The sequence below is a fragment of the Magallana gigas genome, chromosome 1, assembly GCF_963853765.1.
Source record: "Magallana gigas chromosome 1, xbMagGiga1.1, whole genome shotgun sequence".
NCBI lineage: Eukaryota > Metazoa > Mollusca > Bivalvia > Ostreida > Ostreidae > Magallana > Magallana gigas.
The window spans coordinates 18,181,554-18,198,046 of NC_088853.1; the positions used below are offsets into that span (position 1 = coordinate 18,181,554).

The 16,493-nt window shown below is 34.0% G+C and overlaps 2 protein-coding genes across 2 annotated transcripts in view; both read left to right on the forward strand.

The window, feature by feature from the left end:
* The window catches only part of LOC109619581 (fibroleukin-like), a 35,523-nt gene extending 32,707 nt beyond the window's left edge, over positions 1 to 2,816 (forward strand). Inside the window, exons 4-5 of the mRNA XM_066085377.1 lie at positions 275 to 442; positions 1,499 to 2,816. Coding sequence (XP_065941449.1) covers positions 275 to 442; positions 1,499 to 1,755 — 425 coding nt within the window. The 3' untranslated portion in view covers positions 1,756 to 2,816. The remainder of the gene's footprint in view (positions 1 to 274; positions 443 to 1,498) is intronic.
* A 13,189-nt stretch (positions 2,817 to 16,005) lies between these two features.
* LOC136275683 (putative nuclease HARBI1) lies at positions 16,006 to 16,455 on the forward strand. The gene has a single exon (XM_066085392.1). The coding sequence runs from the start codon at positions 16,006 to 16,008 to the stop codon at positions 16,453 to 16,455; it is 450 nt and encodes a 149-aa protein (XP_065941464.1).
* Positions 16,456 to 16,493: the final 38 nt, after the last annotated feature.

Here is a 16,493-nt window from a genome sequence, read left to right on the forward strand (position 1 = left end):
AAGATGCATCAATTTAAAGCAGCTTGTCGGGGTTTTTTTTGTCAAAGTAAACTTTTTGTTTTATTTTAGAAATGTATACATTGTATGAAGTAAATAAACATATTTGTCACATACTTTTTTTTTATTTCTGATTTTAAAAAAGAATTATCAATGATTTTTATTTAGAGAATTAACGTAATGTAAACAACGTTTAGAATAAGTCAGTAGATTAATTAATTTATTTCATGATGCCTATGTTAGAAATGAAAATATTTTTTTCTCATTCTACAAATAGGAAACGACGTCATTCATCATTTAACAAAGCGACTGCCGCATTTCTTGTATATGATTTTCAAATCGAACAATGGAAGCATATTTCACCAGAAATACGAAGACTTTTCCATTGGTGACGAATCTACAAACTACACGCTCCACCTGGGAGGACCAAACACCGGAAATCTAGGTAAGAAATTAAAATTGCTTATTCAAACTACGTATTTCGCTTTTTTGGCTAAATGTATAGCGTATATATCTTTCGTATAATTACATTTTTGATTCTAATTTGATGCAAAATACTAACTTCGCATCAAATTCGAATCGAAAATATAAATCTTTGCTGGCCCTAGAGACCCTTAAGTGTTCTCACAACGTTTGCCATCTCAAGCATTAGTTTTCTTTTTCCATGCAATATTTATTCAAATCAATGTATATTGTTGATTTTCTATTTTGGTTTAATTGCCGATAATTAGAATCAAAGTACTGAAGTACTCATGTGAGTTGATTTTATCGATTTTTATTTATTTTAAAATCAACCATATGTTACTTTGTTTGGCAAGTAGTTTATAATATGTCTTTGAATTAAGCACATTTTTATAATATGAATTCTCGGACTGAAACTTTATTGAACTCTGGCGTATGAATACATACGACGGCAAAAAATATCTAAATTATTCGTACTATTTAACATCTGACTATTTTCATAAATAAGTTTCTTAAAAATCAAAGCTTCAAGATACATAACATCGAATTTATCGATTATTTTCAAGAATTAAATCTTGTCAGCGGTAATGATTTGTGCTTAGGTCCAAACATTGTTTCACTTTCGGTTTGCCAGAGTAACTGCATAGGAGAGTTGATTAAAATCAACTCCCAAAAAGGGAAGTTCACGTTATCCTATATATTTTTGATAAACTGGTTCATAATCGTTGAAACGCATTTTCATTATTGTTAAATGTTATTCACTTTAGATATAAGGCTAAATTGCCAATAAATGACTTATAAGGTTCACTTTAAAATTTGATAGATTAGTTCCAAAAAATCGTACCATAATATCTTTGTACAAAGTCCTGCTTTATAAAGAAAATCCATAAATCAATATTGTGTAAAATGGAGAAGGCCATCCAGTACTCTAATATTTGAACGGAATACTAGGTAAACATACCCAATTCATAAGGTTTTTCTTTTAGTTGCAATTTGCTCATTAAAGTTTTCAGATTACAGTATTTATTTTTTATTTCAGGAGACAGTATGATCAACACTGGCTACTCTAGCACCAATCTGAACGGTACGTCGTTCAGTACCGTGGACCGAGACAACGATCAGTGGAAAGGTGGTCACTGTGCCGCTTTGTTTAATGGAGGATGGTGGTTCGACAGCTGCTATAACGCCTTCCTTAATGGACCGTGGCCCCCGGAACATTGGACCTACCCCTGGTACCCAACCATACAAAGTGTCAGCAACATAACGGAAGTTAGAATGATGATTAAACCAGCATAGATACATAATGAAATGAAATACTGTTAACAAACTTTTGTTTACGTGCGAAAAATTTGCGAGGCTCCCTGAAGCATCGTTGTCGCAAATATTTCTTGCTGCCTCTTTCAGAAAAAATATTACGATTAATTTTTATCGTAAGTGAAAACTTAAGTGTTTGCTGATTTTCACAAAAATTCCAATGCTATTCATAAAAATTCGATTAATATTTATCTGAAGTGAAAACTTAAAATTTTTTATGAGATTCTTACAGGTAAAATTTGTCGCAACATTACGATAACACATGTATACGATGTACCCTCTGGCACATGTAAGTATTTCAAAACTGTAAACAAAAATAAAGTTCATCACCCGACGTGAAATATCAAAATAAACAGCTAAATAGAACCGTTTTAGACACACTATACCATTATTCTGCATTATATAGCAGTCATTGACAGAAAAACAAAGAAATTAATTCTCAAAAAAAATTTACAGCAATATTATTTTCTTATAAAAATTTCCTACATCACACCAAAGACACATTGTGATTGTGGGTCATTTTGTGATTCATACTACACCACATTAATTTCCTTGAATGTTAGTGATGTATAGTATCAGTTTTTAAGTCTTTTTTATTGAAAATTTTGCTTTACTTGTAATTTTTTACTCTTTTATGAGAACAAACAAATGGATGGAGATCGTTGCTAGGGAAAGAAAAACTCGTAAGTGAAATTTAAGTGAAACCTGTTACGAATGCGTTCGTCAAAAGCACCGACGATTTCTAGTAGAAGATTATTAAGTTAAAATCTTACGCAAGTGCTGAAGATTTATTTTTAAAAAGGCTAAGTGCATTTTACCGGTATGTTGCGTAATACATGTAAGTCGTTCGTTTGCAGTACATTAGATAAAGACTCTACGTGATTACAGTTTTAGTGATAGTCTAAATATTCATATTGAATCGACTTCTTTAAACACAGGATGAATCTCTGCAACTGATATTTAGTTAACTGATATGTGACTGAAAGGTAACTGAAAAATGGCTGAATAGCATAGCTTCATCCTTTGAAATGTGCAGTCTGTTGGGTTTTTGTGGTGTGGTGTTTTTGTTTTGGTTTTTGATTTATTTATTTTTTTTGGGGGGGGTTGTTTTTTTATTTATTTACTATTTGAATATAATTCCTCTTCAATTTATACTACAGAAATAAAAAAAAAACAATTACAGAGTTGTTCACAAAACTGTTATGTTATAATGTCACATACGATTTCTTTTCATTTTTCTTTGTAAAAAATAAAAAAAAAATGGCATCGTAGGAAGGCTCGATGGTCGTGGTCATTTATATACTGTATTTATCTCCTTAACAAAAAGAGCTATCGTAATAATCTGTCATAAAGTCCTTCGGGCTTTATTGGATTGTATTACATACTTAGTAATAAGTACATGTTTTTTGCATATGTGATACAGATGACATCACAAAACTCATATCGGTCTCCGGGACTGATACAGATTACATGTACCAGCCCTGTGCTGATACGGATGCGTATCACACCTGGTTCGGAAGTCCTCTGCCCTTTTCCATTTCTGCATTTGTGCATGTTAACAAACAAAACAAAAATTCATACAGTCAATTTTAATTAAAGTTAATTTTCAAACACGAGGAAATTCCGGTTCTGTAGCTGTATGTTTGGTAAATCAATAAGAAGTCATATTACTATTAAATACATGTACAGACTAACTTCAAATAATATTTGAAATCAATTTGTTCAACTTGAACATTCGTAGAATTTTATAAATAAGTATAAAATCAATATAATAATAGATACCCTTTTTTCATATCACAACCTGTATCAGCTCTCGACCAATATCATACCTTGGGCCTTGGACTCTCAGGCTGATATTGGAATCTCGGGCTGATACTGACTGTGATATGAAAAATGGTATTTATTATTCTCTATTTATCATCACGCCCCGACCGAAATTATCACCTCCTACTACTCAAAGAATGATTCCTTCTTCGTATCTTAAGGTCAAAATTTATGGGTTTATTTATGGATGAACACATCATATCTAAAATTTTAGATACATCTGATGGTTAATTTGATGACCATTGAACATCCTTAAGGGTCAAAACAATCTGTCTTGCTGTAGTGTTTTGCAATTATATTGTTATCAGGCAAAGGATTTAAATCATTGAATTAAATTGACTACAATTTAACATCGAACAATGTCTATTGTTTTAATATTTTTGCATAAATATAAATGATGCTAAAAAAGGCATACTGGTATTTGTTTGACGTATATAAGAATTTATACCCTAAATGACCAGAATGAACAAAAAAAACAAACACACTGTGATTAAGCGATAAATAAGTTGGAAACGGAAGACCTTTTACTGATTTAAGGTCTTCCGTTGGACCGTTTCCAACGGAAGACCTTTTACTGATTCTGATGGTAATTCTTCATTATTGTTATTCTTCTTCTAGGCGTTTTTTAAATATTAATAACTCTTTTGTTTGTCAACCGATTTTACTTAAATTTCAGGGTGTATTGTAAACTATATGAATTTTTAAAGTCACAAAACGATGAGGAATCGTAACTTCCGGGTTCGAGTTACCCCTCCGATTTTAAAACAATTAGGGCATTCGTTTCCGGACAAAGGCTCTGAAATGGTCCGTTGCAAATAAGCCATAATTAAAAAATTTTCAAAATTGACACTTTGAATGTTGTCTTCTGATTTTTGTATTTTAAATTTTTCCAATTGTACCGCTTGAATTATATTATTGAAATCTATGTTTTAAAAATTGCTTATTTTTACTCATGTTTTTGCTTCGTATTTTTTTTTAGCTTAAAATATTTTCTAATTGCATGTAGACCAAAAGTTGTGCATAAATAAAAGGGCTTTCATGTGAGACCAAAAAAAACGAACTTGCCCCTTAAATAAGGGATCTAGGCGCCCGAAAAGTCTTTGCTGCGTAGCTAAAAAATATATATCCTTCGATAGTGAAGTGGCTGGAAAAGTTGTTTTTCATTATTTTATCAATCTAATTGTAATATAGTTTTGTTTGGATATTGCATAATAGGAGAGTTAAAAGCTTCACATGAAGACATGCATACCCGCTTGCATTTTGCTTATAGTGAATAGCTCTCTATTGTAACCAGACAGCCCTATATATATGAAATATAATTTTGTTATTGTATTCACCTTTACGTTAATAAGTCATTAGCTTGTTGTGCACTTGATACGAGATACGTGTATGGTGAAAAATGTTTAAGGTCATTGACCGAAAAGGACAACTGCGTTGTTAGAATTTGTGGAGTCGTTGGAATGCCCAAAAAGAATAAAACTCTCAATGATGATTGGACTTTGGAAAGCGGTGAACGGATGCAAGACCCCTAATTGTAATTAACCTTTAACAATGAACTGTGACCCGAAAGGATGTATTAACAATTGCTTATTCTATATACTGAATTTTATGCTTACTTTTTGATTAATTAATTGTAGATTGATGTTATACTATTATACTATAAGTGTGCTTAATAAATATCATAAACATGAACTGACTTATGATTTCAAAAGTTTAAAGAATAACAACAAAAGGATCACATAGATGTTTATGGTGCCGTGACCAGGATAATTCGAAGTGCTATAATAATTCAGATCAGTAACCTATATGGCAACTGGAAATGGGTATGATATAAAAGAATTTAAAATGAAATGGAACAATCGGAAATACAATTTGCGGGGTAAGGTCAAATTGAAGAAAATGAAGGGCATGGAAGAGGTCGAAAATTCTCAGAAAAAGGTCAGGTAATACAAAACACTTTTGAAAAATAAACTGACACAAATTATGAAACAAGGTTGTATGGAACTAATGAACCTCGACACCGAGTCCCAAATCAGGATAATGATAAAGATTTTTTATGGGTCGAGTTAAAGCTAGAACAGCCGCACTTTAAGTGCCCCTATCTTCAATGATAACTCCTTTCGAAGGAGATGCTACAAAATTCAAGCAGTGGATAAAAGAAATTGAAAGTATATTTTATTGTCTTGGAAACAGGGTCATGAAAGCCCATGCTCGCGTATATTACGAGTAAAGGTTGGGTAGGGGACTATAAAAAAAAATAAATGGACGAAACAGACGCGTCGGAAGAAATGCCCTCGTGGAACGATTTAAAAGAATCTTTAAAAAACAGATTCGTGGAGATCACCGACTCTCAACATGCATTATCAGTAAAGCGCAGGACGCGGCAAAATTCAAACGAAAGTGTACAGTTATTCGCGGAACAGTTGTTGCAAATTTCGGAATACGCATACAGTAAAGATAAAGATACCAGTAGACATCTTTTGCGATGGTTTGACCTTTGACTATCTCAGAATAAAAATCCTTAGAGAAAACCCCAAATACTTGGAGTCAGCGATTCGGGTAGTCATGCCCGAGCAAAACTTAAGATAGGGACTAGCTATAAGAGGGTCAAGTATAACAAATACTACACAGAATGTTTCAAGGTTTGACACTATCACGCCTTTATCAAATGAAAGATTGGTTAACTTTTCCCGACAGAAAATAGACAGGAAGAACCAATGGAGGTTGACTACAGGAGGAGCAAAGGGTGTTCTAAGTGTAAGGAAATCCCCAAAGTGAAACTGCGTAAACCAATCCCCAAAACCTCATAAGAATATATCTGTTAGCAAACAACAGCATTTAGAAAATAATCTTGCTATGATAACCGATGTGATTAAAGCAATTGTATAATGTGTTGTGAATATAATTAATAATGAGTTTGTTTGCTTTGAACAGTACTGATCAGATAGTAAACCCAACTAAACCCTGGGTTTACTTTCTGGGTTTACTCTGGGTTTACTTCGGGTTTACTAGAGTGGACCTAGAGTAAACCCAACGTAAACCTACAGTGGACACAGAGAGGAAACCCAGTTAGAAGTATACTCTTGAAAGCAGACGCTAACTGTGTATTTGGAATATACAAAGGGTAGGAATTACAGGCAGTAGGATGGTAAGATAAAATGCTAGTCTGCTTCACACTTCAGTGCATAGAGTTGACCTCAAAAGCAATCTCAAAGTAAACTCAAAGTAAACCCCGAGTAAACCCAAAGTAAACCCCGAGTTGACCAAAATTTTTAAAAAGTAAACCCAGAGTAAACCCAAAGTAAACCCAAAAATAAACTCGAGGTTTAGTTGGGGTTTACTTTCTGTTAGGTTGGGTCTGATCGGTACTGTATATATTGCTCGCTTGTGAATATGGACGATAGTGTGACCCTTTGACATTTTGACTGATAATGATTTACCGCGGACATGACACGTTTGAAATATCGGAACCTGCAACTAAGTTAAGAAACCGTAGAACCGAGTTGTTGTAAGAAAGAACTATGTGTGGTATGGTCAAATATCTGCCCCCAATTTTAACCAATTTTTAAATGGTGTCATATATAAATCAAATCTTCATAAATCATTGTACAGTAGATGCCTATCACTTTAATCTTGATTTTAACAACCATTGGTCATTGGCTATTTATCTATGACGTCATCTTTATGACCTTATTCCCGCATATTTACAAACGGATGAAAATATTCTCATTTTGTCTTTATATTTTGCATTCGGAAAAATAGAGCGCAGGTCTGCTCAAGTAAGATTTTAACATATGTTTTTCTTCAGATAACTATACACATTATTCTAAAAAATGGTACTTGAGCAAGCCTGCGCTCAATGTTTCCAAGTCGAAAAATTATCGGAAAACACCCATATATTATTCAAAACATCAATTTATCAAAATAAGGCAATCTTCATGACGTCATTTGTACACTATGATGTCACTGTGGTAATAACCTTTTGCACCGTTACTTTTATTATGATTCTAACTATCTTCACTCTTATTTTTAAAGCGCTTTATAAAACTTTAATTTGGGGGGGGGGGGCAAACAATGCATAAAACCGCACATAGTCATTTAAAATCATGTTTGAAATAAAAAAAAAAATGTTAGGATAAACATCTTAAATTTGGGACAGGGATGCTCTGGTTTTCATGGTTCATTATTGCTTCCTCCGTACTACAATCGAGAAAGTCAATTTAATGTCTGACTCCTTTCAGAATTTTATTGATGGAATAAATATACTAGCGGAAAAAAGAAACTGTGCATTATAAAATTTAGTATAATTTGTTTATATCCATTGTTTGTATTTATAAAATGTTAACAATCGATAATGGTATTGTTTTTGACAATATCAGATGGTAACCGTCCGGGTGCACGGCTTTTTCATGGTTAGTGAGCACCTGTTGTTTATTGAAAAATTTGAATGCACGAGTTTTACAGGCCAATACTGTTTCAGAATAAAATCGTTACGTCACCAGGACAACCACATTAGACTTGTGCATCTAAGAAATCGTTTCCAGACAGCAAGTTTGACTGCCCGTAGCTTTCCAGGGCTTCGACCAATTAGTCCAAGAACTGTGCGTAAACATACGACCAAGACGTCCAGCGGTGCGCCCAGTGCTGCTTCAACGTCATCGTATCGCTAAAATTGCGTGGTGCACACAACATCTGCGATTCAGAATACAGGACTGGGTCAATATTCTGTTCACTGATGAATCTATATTTCATTTGGATAGCAGTGACGGCCGTTGTAGAGTGTATCGTCGCATTGGGGAGCGTTACCAGGACGCTTGTGTTGTGCAACGTCGACAATTTGGTGGAGGTGGCGTATTGGTGTGGGGTGGAATATAAGCACGTGGAAGGGCCCCTCGACAAATTGTCAATGGAAATCTCATCGGCGTACGCTATCGAGATGAAATTATTCAGCGTCATGTGATACCTTTCATACAGAGACTTCAAACTCACATCACTCTGCAGCAAGACAAAGCAAGGCCGCAAGTTGCACATGTAGTCAGGGACTTGTTTGTTCAACAGACATTCGGTGTCTTGCCTTGGCGAGCTGTTTCCCCCGATTTGTCGCCGATCGAGCACGTCTGGGATGAAATCGAAAGACGTTTACGTCGTTTACCAAATCAGACAGTGACATTGTCTGATTTAGGCCAGGCTTTAACCAACATCTGGAACAACATCCCTCAAGCATTTCTGAACACTTTAGTGGCATCAATGAGGGAGCTGTTTCCCCTGATTTGTCGCCGATCGAGCACGTCTGGGATGAAATCGAAAGACGTTTACGTCGTTTACCAAATCAGACAGTGACATTGTCTGATTTAGGCCAGGCTTTAACCAACATCTGGAACAACATCCCTCAAGCATTTCTGAACACTTTAGTGGCATCAATGAGGCGTCGCTGTCAAGCATGCGTGAACGCAATTGGTGGACACACGCGTTATCAATTTCAAATAACATTGACTTTCAAGTGTGCTGAAGTTGACGTTATTCGACATTAACATTAATGTGTTATGAGATGTTGTTACGAATACATGTGTAAACAGTATTACAAACAAGTATTCCTTTTAAAGGAATGATCGTCAATAATGATATATTGATAGCAAGAAGCAATCAACATGATTAGTTTTATGTAAAATAATTTAAAAAGTATTGTATTTTTAAAAAATATAGAATATTTTGAATCTGTACACCATAATTTCATCATTATAAACCGTCAACAAATTTAATTTTGAAATACATTTGGGGAAAGCCGTTCGTAAACTCCTTGTCTACTTTAATATTTTTAACGTAGTTATTAAATGTTAACATATCTTCTTCAGAATACTGAGTAGGGCTCTAAAAGAGCATTAACACGTATACAAAGAAAGAGTTGTATTTAAATAATTTAATGCAACTGAAAAACATTGAATGCCATCATATAACTTGCTATTGAGGCCGCATTATAACGTAACCTTGTTTATAAATCATGCCGTCTTCCTAGCTACTATTATGCAACATCAATAGATCGAGGTCAGTTCATAGAGCATCTTCTTATGATTGAGGTCAGTTCATCGAGGTCACCTGCATAACTGAATGAACCTTTCGATTGAAATTCTTACGCGTGAGACAAAATGTGCATTCTTGAATTAACAGGTCGAACTTTATTTTATGTATGTTTGCATCTCTTAAGGTAAATAAAATTGAAATAAAACCGAGTAAATGTTTATATAAATACTAAAACAATCTTCAAGTTTTTATAAGAACTACTTATGCAAGCGGAATGTGTGCGCACGTGGAAGCATTTGCAGGATGCCTCATATGGACACAATAGTGAACGGCCGAAGCCAATCACAAAAATAAAATGTGTTTATTGTAATTTTTAATTTTTTTTTTTCATATATTAAATAATGCACCGTTTCTTTTTTTCCGATAGCATACATACACACTTTTGGATCCTCTTAACAGCAAATTTCCAGGGATATAACACACTAAGATTCCTGATGAATTAAAAGATATTAAAGTTTACCCTATGGACACACTAATGGCGTAATTGCCAGTAAACAATGAACTACAACCTATGGAATCATCAACAAGTGTGGGAATTCTTTGGTTTTATGTATTTTTAATTTTGGCAATAATGATTATTTTTGGAATTTGTATTATAAAACGTAAAACTATCTAAAAGTTAGGATATATGTGCCGTGGTTGCTGGTCAGGTTGTCGAAAATGGTGTGGTGAAGGGATGAGAAAAACTCTGACATAAAAGTTTTGTCTGGTGAGAATCCTGATCAACGAAATTCCCAAGAGACTATTGAAATGACATCACTAGTAGAGAACGCTACAACCTCAAAGAAACCTCGCCGACATGGAAAGCCACGACGATCACTTGCAGACGCTCACGCTATGGAACCAATAACCGAAGAATTAGCATACCGGTTGACCGGAGAGAATAGGAACTCCGAATGTCTGCGGCATGAACGCTATGGACAGGCCCGGACTTGGCACGAGAATACCTTGCAGAAAATTCGTTGAAATAGAGGAACGCAGTCGATGTTCTGCGAGGAGCGAACTCTCCATCCGCGCAGGAAGTGCCGTTGATGTGCTAATAAAAATGGTGTATTCAATATGTTCCAAAGTGTGAATAATGTAAATTGTTTTTGATATAAATATGAAATGTTATATTTGAAATACTATGTGGTGAGCTGTGAACTGCAAATGGAACTCATCAACTCCGAATTACGCAACGTTTTCTTATTTATCGTTCCGATTATTCGAAATGGATGCTAGTGAGAGAACCAATAACTTAAGTGTAACCTTTATGTACGATGGACTGTGTAACCTTTATATGCTTATGTATTTCATTATAATTCTAGCGACGCTTTTGCTTGAATGAACATTTAATTATGAACATTATATGTTACGTGTATGGAACTTTGGACATATTTGACTTTGATTTTTTTTGTATTGATTATTATTGTTGTTAAAAGTATATTGATTTTTATTGACTTTTTGCTTGAAATGCCAAAAAATTATATACAGTCATGTGTGAAGTATACATATTTTTTGACATATTATAATTGTGTCCCAAGCTGGTATAGGAAATTGGTCACTTCATTCGACATCTTGACATAGATGTTCTGACCGGTGTGTCACCAGGAAGTTCATCTGACCTACAGGTGTTTGCAGGGTAATTTCTCACACCAGTCACTTGGCGAATGAAATCTCCCTCGGGAATATTTCTTTTGTTAGGGGGACGTAATATGTAACCAGATAACCATATATATGCACAAAACAGGTGTAATAATCAATTATTTCATTAAATCTTAGCAGAATTCAAATTACACACTATCCGTATAAATTCAAGTCTCAAGAGTATGTACTATTATGTTCTAAACTTAGGCGCGACCACAAAGTAAACCTTAACAGTGCTGCATTGAGAACATATCAATTACTAGAAGATCATTTATTTGATATCCGTTTTTGTTTTAATAAAATGTTATGGTTTACATTTGTAGCATTTCTAAAATATATTGATCCTCTTACTAATATCTTATACAAATTTAAAAACGAAAACATTTTTTTAAAAAAATTAGAAATTGTGTCATTTAAGTATGTACTGTATGTAGAACATGTATGTAAAACCTTCAATAGTCTCTGACAAAGAAAGATAACTCTTGCTGAGCGAAGCAGTTTTTGTTACAAACCTGAACAACAAAGTGCAATTCTGAACTAAAAAGCAGCGCTTCATTATGTTTTGTAAAATAAATTGGAAATGTATATAACTATATATTATTTTCAGATACAATTGATATTTTAACTTTATGCTGCGATGATGAAATTTTGCTTTTTCTAATCAATATGTTTAGTTTTCTTCATATCATGCTTAGACACATTTATTTATCATTTTTTGAAAATCTAGCAGCGCTTCATCACTTTTACTTTTTTCTTTTGAATCTATTGATATTGACTTTGATGAAAATGAATATGAATTTTTTTTAAAAATATATGGTAAAATTAATAGCAGAGGGATGTTACACCTTAAACATACAATTTCGCAAATATCAAAATCCTTCTTTGTTTCTTAACCCAGAAGCAAAGCGCCAATGACCATGTTGTTTTAAATCTTCTATCTATCTACCTATCTATCTATCTATCTGTCTATCTATCTATCTATCTATCTATCTATATATCTATCTACCTATCTATGTCGACTTTTTTTTATAATTTTCAAACCTGTAATCTGTTGCTGATACTTTGAAAAGAAAATCGATAAAATTATTGCTTTTACTGCTCATTGCAGATAAAGAAGAGTCATTGTTTATTTTTTTTAAATTCAATTAATAAATGATTACCATTCAGAGCAAACATTATATTGATTCAGTTGTGTATTATGATATCTTTATTTCCTACAGACCATTCAGCGCCGCTTAAGTGGTACCATGGAATTTGACAAAACTTGGACGGAATTCAAGAACGGCTTTCGCGTTCCCGCAAATGCTTACTGGATTGGTTAGTAATATTACCCAATAGAATTTTGTTAATCAATTTTTGTCAATGGATAAAAATTAAACGTCAATCAATATATGGCTCAGTTTGATACTAGTATATGTCAACGAGTACATACAATTATTACACGTCAGTAAAAGTGGTTATTTATGCGGGAGGTTGGGGGGATGCTAGTTTCTCGGTAAGCCTAAACTCACGCGTTTTAAAAACTGAAAACATTAGTGTGTTAAAAAATGCATTCGCTTTTTTGATACCCAGGCGTATTGTTAGACCATAGAAAACCACCAGCGTAAATAACATATTTTTTCTGCATGTTTGTGGTCGTATTCAAACCGCTCACTTACTTTGGTCCAACACAATGGACGTTTGCGTTCATTATTCTTAATTCCCCATCCTAATTAGATATTCAACGCACGCAATTGATTTTTTATTCACGAACTTTTCTGCACGCGAAAGTATAAAAATTTGATACTGCGTAATATAATCGTGGGAAAAATTAAAGGGTTGACTAGTTACTGCACCTCTCTTCGATCTGTAGGTAATATTTGACATGGGTTTCAGATAACTGTGAAGAGATGAAGCAAAAGCTTTTAGTTGATTTTCAATAGATGATGAATTATCTAATGATTTATTTAAAAGATGCAACAATCAAAAGCCTTTTGTAGTTTAATTAATGAGGTTAACTTTTTGTTATCTGTTGAAAATGTACATAAAGTAAATAAACAACTTTGTCACATACCTTTTCTATTTCTATTTTTAAAAAGTATGAATTAATGGTCAATGATCAATGATTTTTTTTTTCATAAAAAGAATTAACGTTATATAAACAACGTTTAGAATAAGTCAGTAGATTAATTATTTTGTTTCGTAATGACTATGTCGGAAATGAAAATAGGTTTTTTCTTCATATTACAAATAGGAAACGACGTTATTCATCATCTAACAAATCGACAGCCGCATGCCATGTGTGTGATTTCCGAATTGAACATTGGAAGCATTTTTCACCAGAAATACGAACACGTTTCCATTGGTAACAAATCTACAAACTTCCAACTCCACCTGGCGGTACCAAACACCAGAAATCTAGGTACGTAATTAAAATTACCTTTTCAAACTACTTACTTCGGTTTGGGTTTTTTTTCTTTTGTTAAATGTATAGTGTACACATCTTTCGTAATTTGCAATTTTAATTCAAATTAGACGCAAACTACTTACTTTGATTCAAAAGCAAATCAAAAATGTATTTTATTTTTTTTTGCTTTTACTACAGACCCTAAAGAGTTTCGACAACGTTTGCTATTGCGTGCATTTATTTTCTGTTTACAAGCAATATTGATCTAAATCAATCAATATATTGTGAATATTCTGTTTTGTCGTAATGCCTACTTTGAGATACAGCGTAATTCACGTTATCGTAAATATTTCTTGATAAATCGGTTCATAATCGTTTTATTAATGTTAGATATTATTCACTTTTAATATAAAGCTAAATTGCCAATAAATGATTTATAAGATTCACTTTAAAATTTGATAGATTTGTTCCAAAAAATCGTACCATAATATCTTTGTACAAAGTCCTGCTTTTTAAAGAAAATCCATCAATCAATATTGTGTAAAATGGCGAAGGCCATCCAGTACTCTAATATTTGAACGGAATACTAGGTAAACATGCCCAGTTCATTGGGTTTTTCTTTTAGTTGCAAATCGCTCATAAAAGTTTACAGATTACAAAACTTATTTTTGATTTCAGGTGACAGTATGATCAACACTGGCTACTCTAGCGCCAATCTGTACGGTACGTCGTTCAGTACCGTGGACCGAGACAACAATCAGTGGAAAGATGTTCACTGCGTCGCTTTGTTTAATGGAGGATGGTGGTTCAATGACTGTCTTAACGCCTTCCTTAACGGACCCTGGCCCCCGGAAAATTGGATGGTATCCGACCATAAGAAATGCCAGCAACATAGCGGAAGTCAGAATTATGATTAAACCGACATAGATAAATGCTGAAATGAAATACTGTAAACTAACTCCTACGATTCATTTCTAACATAAGTGAAAACTGAAGTTTTTGCTCATGTTTACAAAAATTCCATCAACCACACATTGTAGTTGGGACGTCATGTTTTTGATTTCTACTACACCACATTGATTATATAATTATTAGTGTAATCACTATGTACCAGTTAATTCTTTATATTTTCAGTTTTCCGTCCTGTGTATGAGAATTTTTGTGTTTTTCATATGTTTCTCCTCTTAGAATTATTAAGTCAATCGAGATCATCGCTAAGGAAAGGATGCTCGTAAGTGAAATTTTAAGTGAAACCAGCTGCGGATGCGTTCGTGAAAAGCACTTACAATTTCTCATGAGATTCTTAATTTAAAGTTTTACGTAAAATTTCATGACTTTTTTACAAAAAAGGCTGTGAAATAAAGTTGTCGTTTACAGAACATTATAAAAAAAATGTCTATGTAATTTTAGTTTAGGTTATATATGAATGGCATGAAAATTGACGAGTTATAAAATTATATGAGTTTGGTCATGTAAATACATGTATTTCTATTTATAGTCTAGGTTTTTCCCTTTGTGGACTTGCTATTGAAGTTATTTCCCTTTGTAAAAGTGAAAGAGTGTAAACACGTCTGTATGACTGTCATGTTATCCAGTAAGAAACTATACTAATATTTGTTTGAAGCATCTTATAAATATGATTTTATTACTTTATAACTTATCTAACATATTTCGATAGGCATGAAGAAAAAAAAACTTACGCATTCAATAAATCCATGACCTCCTTCCAGGCGTTTCCCTTGTCGACCGTGGTTCTCCCTGGCCCGTCCAGCTTCCCGAACAACAACTGTTCTCGCTTGGACACCTCCTCCACTAAAACTACCTCCTCCTTGGGGTCCCAGTTCATCTTCCGCTGTCGTTTTGCTTTCTCGTTATCGCTAATGCTTATGCTATCCATGATAATGTTTACGATGCAGACGATAGGAATCTTCAAACGAAGAAGAGTTCCACTTTTAACAATTCGGTCGAAAAATCGCGTGCGTTACTATGACGTCTAAGCTAAGACAAATCTTAGCTAAGTTTTTTCTTAGCTCATTTTGTGATCCACTTAAGTAAGCAATCTTAACTAAGTCTAAATCTTAGATTTAAGACAAAATTCTAACTTAAATTTAAGACAGTTTCATGCTCCGGGATCATGAAACTGTCTTAAATCTTAAGTCAGACTTAAGTCAATAAATTTGCACTTAAATTTTAAGATTGTTCTTAAAGTGGATCACAAAAAAATGACTTAGGGTTAAGTCTTAAATATTGTCTTAAATCTTAAGACTGCTATTAGGCAGACTTAAGTATAATAAAGATTGTTACTAAGTAACTTCAAAATGGCGGCACTTGTTGGATTTTTAAGAAGAAATGATCAGAGAAGGCGGCTCCCTCGTCCGCGTATGTTTCGAGACCGTCTCAATCCATTAGAATTACGGACAGACGACGAACTCTTTGAGAGGTATCGTTTTCGTCGGCCCACTATAATATATATCTGTGATATGATTGCCGATACGGTGAGTCATGGAACGAGGAGGTCCATGGCTCTCCCACCAATGCTTCAACTTTTGGTGTTCCTGAGGTTTGTGGCGACTGGGGCTTTCCACCAGCTCCTTGGAGATGCCGTGCATGTGTCAAAGGCCACGGCTGGACGATGTATCCGGAGAGTTGCCTCGGCCATCGCCAATGCTGTCGGAAGATTCATCCGCTTTCCGACCGGTCAGGAGGCATTAAACGTGAAAAGGAAGTTCCATGCCATCGCAGGTAAGAATTCTCTCGACAGTGAGTGAGTCGACTTCCTCAACTAAGATGTGACCTTCACATTGTA

Bases quoted from the DNA above. Each gene is read 5' to 3' on its own strand.
- LOC136275683 (XM_066085392.1), top strand. From the start codon at position 16,006: ATGGCGGCACTTGTTGGATTTTTAAGAAGAAATGATCAGAGAAGGCGG.